General features: G+C 35.5%; 1 protein-coding gene across 3 annotated transcripts; it reads right to left on the reverse strand.

The window, feature by feature from the left end:
* Positions 1 to 1,356: 1,356 nt before the first annotated feature.
* On the reverse strand, positions 1,357 to 5,974 carry LOC112499807 (protein GRAVITROPIC IN THE LIGHT 1-like). Of its 3 annotated transcripts, XM_025103078.1 has the most exons (3): positions 5,806 to 5,974; positions 5,419 to 5,573; positions 1,357 to 2,921 (listed from the first exon to the last, which is right to left on the reverse strand). In XM_025103078.1, the coding sequence occupies exon 3, from the start codon at positions 2,919 to 2,921 to the stop codon at positions 1,584 to 1,586; it is 1,338 nt and encodes a 445-aa protein (XP_024958846.1). In that variant the 5' UTR covers positions 5,419 to 5,573; positions 5,806 to 5,974; the 3' UTR covers positions 1,357 to 1,583. The 3 variants fall into 3 exon arrangements, with proteins under 3 accessions (XP_024958846.1, XP_024958845.1, XP_024958847.1); XM_025103077.1 differs by lacking the exon at positions 5,419 to 5,573 and having other exon boundaries at positions 5,806 to 5,959; XM_025103079.1 differs by lacking the exons at positions 5,419 to 5,573; positions 5,806 to 5,974 and adding an exon at positions 3,000 to 3,876.
* Positions 5,975 to 7,953: the final 1,979 nt, after the last annotated feature.

The following is a 7,953-nucleotide window of genomic DNA, read 5'->3' on the forward strand; positions in this document are numbered from 1 at the left end:
TATAATAATCAATTTAAAATTCTTTTAATCAATATATTATACTTTTTTAATTTTTTTTACCATCTTGTTTGTATTACTTAATATATTATACTATTAAAAAATTGTTTCAATTATATTTTGAAATATTATAATTGATTAGTTTTTCAAGATCCACTTTTTGGTCATTTTACATTCTTACCAGTTAGTTTTATCAAACATTATTTGTTCATCAGCTAGCTTATCAGCTAGTTTGCCAAACGCAACCTAAAAATTGCCAAACCACAAACCAAATTATAAACGCTTTCTGAACCAGTTAAATCAGACCATCAAATGCGATTTAGATAGTTTGGAATTATGATGACCCATGAGATAAAAATATGTGTAGAAAAATTACATACATATGTTGTTCTGAACAAAAACCTGTTCATATTGCTACGAATAATTCAGACGTTGTCATTCATAATTGAACAAGAACGACGAGAGTTTAGAGATGTCAGATAACAAAGAAATTAAGGTTTGTGATTTTGAACTTTCTTTAGAGAAAAGTCCAAAAAAAATTGTAATAAATTTTTTTATTTTTGAATAAAAAAACGATTAGATTTTTTTATTTTAAATGATTAACATTTTTAAATGATTAAGACCTTAGATTTTTTTAAAAATAAATAAAATATCAAACTTTTACTAGTCGATTAATGTAATTTTTTTGGGTTAAAATAATGTAGATATCCAATTTTTAAAAGTGTGATTGTTTATTTATTAAAAAAAGGTCTAAGAACTTAATCAATCGATAAGAAAATTTAATGGGTTTTAAATTCAAAAAATAATTCAGAAACTTAATCATCAAAATTGAAAAAGTTTAATGGTTTTTTCATTTAAAAAAAATAGTTCATGGACTAAATTATTCAAAATGAAAAAATTCATTGGTTTTTTGGAACACCCTTGCTTCTAACTTCAATAAACCTTGAATCCCAACCTTCAAAATGGCTGGTATCTACTGATAACCCAGATACAACTAGACCAATAACATTTTGGTAGCGTCTGTTGTATCACAAGTCGCTAAAACCAAAATCATTCTAATTAAGGGTCCGTTTACTAAACACTTACTTTAGTAAACGCTTATTAATTCAATTAACTTACCGAATGAATATAACAAGAACCGATAATCTTATCAACAAGAGGGTAGAAATCGAAAGTCTTTCCCTGTAACCGATGGTGATGACTCTTACCCAGTAAAATGCTTACCGGGGTTATAAACGCTTACCATCAATCTATTTTTGATGGTCAGAAATATTACCCCATAAAGTAAAAGAGTAGTAACTTCTACTGGTAAGCACTTATCCGGTAAGTGTTTGGTAAACGGCACATCAACGAGCACAAACAAAAAAGGTACATACATTTGTTTGTATTTCATCAACGGCAAAACCAATATACAAGATTACATATAACCAAAAACTACTACTATTACTGTGTGTGTATAACAAAATTGGACAACACAGCTTTGAAGTTTATGTTTCTTACCTTCACCACCATCCTCCGCCACCACCAACCACCGCCCTCCGCCACCTGCAACCACCTTCATGTCTGTAGACCCTCTGATCCGACTATCAAATCAGATAAACCTGACACTGAATAACCGTTTTGCCCACCCTAAACCCCGGAACCACCGTGAATGCCACTACCGACGAACTTTCCGGCGACAATAACGCCTCTTCGTTTACGCTTTCCATATACACTTCAGAAAACCGGCTGCTTTTTGCCACCTGAAAGATACCGACCTCCTCGGGACCGAACGAGAACGCCAGACAATGCAAAAGCCAAACACGTTTTGCCACGTCCGCAAACAAATCAAAGAAAGCTGTTTCCGGGAATTTTCGGGCACCCACCAGATTTCTTTGATTCAGATTTCCGAAAAGAGAGAATTCCATCTTGGGATGAACAAGCTTCAGGTACTTGGACCTGCAGAATTCGGCAAACATTGATGTCGGTTTCCATGTAAGGTATTCCCGTGCTTTCAAAGACTTCAATTCCATAAACTTGTCAAAGAATCTTTGGCGTTTTTCGCTTCTAGGCATCGACTGATAATCCGAAGTTATTCGAAACTCCGGGAGATTGAAACCATCAAACATCTCTCTGCAAATAAACGACTCAAATGCATAGCATTTATGGGTTGTATCCCAATAAACAACATCTGGCTGGATCGAATCGGCAGCCTCATCTAAATCCCAATTTGCAGACTCCATTTCACTGATCAAGAATCTCACCAAATTTCGAATGGATTTCATCGTTTGTTTAAGAGCTGAGACGAAATTGGTTGGGGTTAACGAATGAAAATCGAGATTCTCGTGAAGCGATGATGATAAAGATCCGCTTGAACTCAATCTCTTCTCGATCACCTTGTTTTCCCTTCTGGATTCCTCCAATTTCTCTTTCAAAAACATGATCTCGGAGTCTTTAAGCTTCGTATAGCTGTTCAATTTCTTCCTTGTTATCTCGTACGTTTTCAACAGATTCTTTTGCTCTTGAACTTCTGCCACCAGTTGGGTGGTTTCGGGAGAGGAGTCATCAAGATGTTTCTTCAAGAAACATTGTTTTAATTCGGATAAATTCTTCAATTCAGAGACCACGATCTGATCAGCCGACTGTATTCCTTCACCATCATAAGGAAATTGAGCATACTGCAGCTGAGCATATGCAGCTTTCACAGAAGATATAGTGGCAAAAAGTTTGGCAACAAAAGCATCCATTGCTGCTCTTTCCCGAAGCTTTTCATCTTCTTCCTTTTTGAAATCGTCATCATCATCATCGATCGGTTTATCGCGCTTCACCTTTTCCCATATCTTTGTTTTCTGAAATTTATCCGCTGTTGCAGCTCGAATATGCAAAACCTTGGCAAAAGTACGAGCCAATCTACTCTTATTCGAGGAGTGCTGAACCGAATCCATCTGAAAGAGAGAACTTGAAATGAAGTATGTTTTGACAAAGATAGAATCAGAAAGAAGCTAAGAAGGGAAAGTTGTTACTTATTAAAGAAAACAACAATGAGTAGTGTCCACTGCCTCTGCTGTCATGACATGATTATGAGTTCATAATTCAATTAAAAAATGCAGAAGACTTTTGGGAAGAGAATGTCTTAATCATGTGGTGATATTATATCATATACATGCCATGGAAAAGTCTACCAACCTTAATTGAGAACTTCCCTAATTGAAATTTCAAAGTTCAAATAGGTGGAAACTTCATGGTCTCCATAAGTAACCTCCCAACCACCACCTAACACCTACGTTTTGTTTGTTAACAGCTTAACGAGCTTAACCGGACTTACAGCTTATCCGGTCAACTATACATGACTGTTTGATAGTGACTTAATGATATAAAAAGTGACTTATTTGATAAGCTTCTAAGGGGAGCTTTATGCAGAAAGCTAAATCTTTTCAAAACAAACCCCTCCAATTAAAAAAACACACTTCTTCCATCCATGAAAAAACTCTCACAAACAAAAATCTTCCCAATCTATACAGACGTATTAACCCACACATACAACTTTACCCATACATGACCTGATGAAAACCAACAAAACAGCCCCTGCTTTTTCAAATTTGGGAAGAAAAGAAAAGAAAAGAAAAGAAAAAAAGGAAAGGGAGGGGAAAGAATGGAAATGAAAAGAAAGGGAAGGAAAGAAAGTTTTTATTATTTACGCTCATTAAATGGACGGAAAGGAAGAACCGGAGAGAAAGGAAAGAAAAGATGTAACTTTTATGAATATATGCTTTGAGGGTATTTTTGTCATAAAAGATTAGAGACTCCTTTCAGATTTTCTTTCACCGTCTTTCTTCCCACATTTGGGAGGAAACATAAATGATATTTCTCCCTGACATCGCTTTCCTTTCTCTCCTAAAAAGTTTAGAAAACAGACGTCCTTTACCCCTTTTCCTTTCTTATCCAAAAAAAGGGTTTCGAGAACACAGTGTTAATCTCCATGTAGGTACAAAAAGGAAATAGTTCTGTAAAAATAATTATGAACATATCCGAAAGATAGAATATGATATAAAGTTAATATATACGCGACACTTATTTACATTTATGGTTTAATAAACATGGAAATACAACACAGTTTACCCGCAATGTATGGAAAAAAGGTTGGGACAAGAGGAGGATGGTAATCATTACATTTCAATTTGCTTTAAATGTGAGAATCTAGTAGATCAAAGTTAAAGCCGTTGGTGATTTTGAACTCCATTGATCAAGCATGAAAAAGTAGATAGGAAGGAGTACGATGATTCATTGATTCTTATTGTCTTCCCCTAAAGTGCAATGTCAATCAAGAAATTGCTAGCTTTCTATGCCTAACGTGACCCGCAACCTAGGGAATAAATCTAAGAAATGTCAAAAAGTTAGATATCCAGATCCAATCCACCACCCTTTATTCAGAATAGTAGAGTTCTTAATGACAAAGTTCAAAGTAAAGATTCTTTGTTTCCTACTGTTAAAGGCAATAGAAATCGCATACACACACACATATGGTTATCAGATCGATTCAATCCAAGAGTCCCAACTCCAAGTGACTAAATGAATCACTCGTTAATTCTTGATCTGCCATTGCATGTAAGAGAAACTGAACCCTACTGTCAATCCAAAAATGATGATCTGAACCATGATATTCCTCCAAACCCATTCGTTGAAATGTTTCGTATACAACATCAAAGTTCCAAACTTTAACCTTTCTTCGATCTATAAAGGAAGGTCAGCTAGAGAGACCTTTTGTTTCCACTAAGACCATCTCCAACCCTAGAGCACGAAAAAAAACACCAAAGGGGGGAGGCATTAACACCAAAAATTGCTTCAACTCCTAACGCACGACATATGCCGTTTCTCTCCTATCTCAGGCATTTTGCCATTCTTTTTATGGTACGAATAGAGTTTCTTCTCCGAAAAATCTCAAATACGTAGTACGGTTGGAGATGCCCTGAAACTAATATCTACCACTGTTGTGTAAATGGACATATAATTCTCTAATAAAGAACCCACTAGAAAAATCAACTGCTTCAGCTATATTTAATCATTATAAAGAGAGAACAAGCGAATGAAAACAAAACAAAGAAAATTTGAATTAAATAGCCCCCACTAGTTTAAGTTTTTCAATGAAGGTCCCATAGTGATGTATGCAACTACACTTTCTACAACTGGAAACACACCAAGGCAAAATCATAGAGCACTAACGAATGTAAAAGAACAAAAAAGTAGACAATCTAAAAGAACCCCAGATACGACAGGAACTTGATCACATGCAGATCAAGTGGCCTTTTTCATCCCCAAAATGGTGTTTTTATTAAAAAAACACCGAATCCCCAAAAGTTTTTACAGGAGAAGTTAAAATCGTCCACAATCTGATACGTATCAATGACGAAATCATCATGCTACGGTTACAGAAATAGAAATTACCTTCAATAATAGACAATTTCTGCACCTCAATTTGCTTGCATCGTAGCGTAAATCTCAAGAAATCATAGCATATTTTCCTCTAATGACGAAACTACCACTAGAAATACCAATCAAACACCTTAAAAAAACACAATACTTCACAAGCGCGCACACACCTGAGGAAAAAAAAACGAAATAGAATTCAAAGCCCTAATTCACCGTTCTTCTACTTATATAGCAAATCGTAACACCAATTGACCAAAATAAACTAATGATTTTGCTGTATACAGATGGTTTAAAAAGATCCATACACACAAACAAATAAAAGATAACAAATAATATAAACAGACCATAAAGATTCGTAACGAATCGACAAGAAAAAAGATTCCATCCGCGTCGAACACCTACCAAACTAGCAAAACGAAACTTCGTGGATTGGTCTCTCAGAGCTAACGATGATATCGAATTCCACAACTGTTTGATCATAAAGAAGAACCTCCGATGGCGATGGCGGTTCTTGAAGGTTCATCAATGGAGGAGGAAATTTTAGAGGGGGCAAAATGTTGGGGGGCGCTGCAGAGGGGTCTTATTGGGAATTTAAAAACACTTAAAGCTAGGTCTGAGTCGTGAATATTTGATTTACTGATTTACCCTTGAAGATTATGTGGTGGGGTTTGAGGGATGAGGGATAGATTTGGTAATTTTGATTGGGTGGGTGGTCACCGAAATATGCTATCTTGTCTGATTGGACTGCTCGCTTGGTTGGGGCCCATTAAGCTTGTCATGGTGCGGCTGTTTGGGCCCAAATAAATAAATTTCGGTGGAAAAATGATAAGGAAAATTTGGAAAATATGAAAAAATAAATAGTAAATTACATCTTTGGTCCTTGTGGTTTGCAAAAATTTCCAGTTTAGTCCCTCTACATATAATATATATACATATACGTATGAGTAAATTATGGATTTGATCGTTGTGGTTCTTGGGTTTTCTTGGTTTCGGTTCATACAATTTGTCTATTACAAAAAAGAAAAATCCTTCTAATATACATTTTTGCTTGATGTTAGTCCCTGGTAGTAACACCGCTTGTACCCCTGTTGTTAACTCCTCCGTGTACCTTGCATACGAGGGTAAATTGGTCTTTTTGGGCCTTCATTTCTTTTCAACCCTAAAGGCTAAAACACTTCTACCACATTCTCTCCCTCTCTCCGTCTCATCTCATTTCTTGCGATTGGCCATCATCTCCGAGCATCAGTGCAGAAGAAAGAAAAATCAATCGAGGAAGATAGCAAAACAATCACCAAAGAGAATAATAATCAACCGAGGACGAGTAGCCCCTTAGCTGTGAGACATCTCTTTGCACCACCCTTCGCCTTCTCTCTAAATCAGTCTCCCACCAAAGCTTCCAATTTCAACTCCAATCTCTGGGATCTACAGTTGCAGCCATGCAACAAACTTTAACCTCCTTGTTGATCGTAAACCCAGGGCGGAGAAAAAAATCCTAACCCTCCCTCTTCTTTACATCGTTATCTATTCCCTCACAATTCTTTGTTTTTGTGAACTTGTTGCTAAGTCTCACACACAGGCGGACCTAGTTAAGTGCCATGAGTGGCACGTGCCATCGTATCGTTTCTCCGCCGAAGGGTAAAAAATTTAGGTTTCGTGAACGGTGCAGTCGTATTAATTTATTATGTGCCACCGTATGTATTTTGAAACTACAACGAGAACAAATTTTATTTGGTAGAGTTGGTTTGCGAGGCTTTTATTCCACCCCACACCCAAGTACGAATCATGTTAGTGTCATTTTTTTAGTCAAACGGTGCCATCATTTGAAAAAAAATTTCCTATATATTTTTTCTTATGGTCAAATGGTGCCACCCTTTAAAAAAAATTATGGGTCCGTCCCTGGTCTCACATTTCATAGATAATGACCATATTGTCCTCATGAAAGAGTACTTAACAGATGAAATTTAACAGTCGTTAACGAAAGGGTCGAAACCTAAATAAAAGTATATACCATAAAAGGCTCATTTTGTAATAAATAACTTGTTAAGATCAAAAAAAAAAAAAATAAACCGAAGAATCATGAGGACCAAATCCGTAATTTAGTCATTAAATCATACATCGCTTTCTCCCATGATGGCAGTTGCTYATTTTTTCTAAGTGAAAATAACGTTAAATTAAATATCTATAGAAGAATAATTAAAATTTTAAAAAAATATCTGACTTAGAGACAACAATCAGGATTTGGACATATGAATTTGTAATTGGTATGTATACGAAACGTGTTTTTAATACCTTAGAAAAGCATTGTTTACGAAAATCCTTACCTACCCCATATATATATTAACCCATTTTTTAGAATTATATTTTGACTTTGACCATATTTAAGATTTTGTATACATACACGTATTTATTTATGTGTATGTGGTTACGGAACCTAATTGATATGTTACAACGCGACATGTGATGTATTCATCGTGAATATGTACGTGTTATTCCTCATGAATGTGTGGTTTATGATGAATAACACGTCTATGTATATTATGAATGTGTGTT

This window comes from Cynara cardunculus, assembly GCF_001531365.2.
Source record: "Cynara cardunculus var. scolymus isolate 2C chromosome LG 17, CcrdV1, whole genome shotgun sequence".
NCBI lineage: Eukaryota > Viridiplantae > Streptophyta > Magnoliopsida > Asterales > Asteraceae > Cynara > Cynara cardunculus.

What these genes read in the sequence shown, in the direction of transcription:
- LOC112499807 (XM_025103077.1), bottom strand. Translation starts at nt 5,883, where the DNA reads ATGATCAAACAGTTGTGGAATTCGATATCATCGTTAGCTCTGAGAGAC. An exon ending in AGTTTCGTTTTGCTAGTTTG is followed by an intron (nt 2,922 to 5,805) that starts GTAGGTGTTCGA and finishes TCTCTCTTTCAG; the next exon opens with ATGGATTCGGTTCAGCACTC.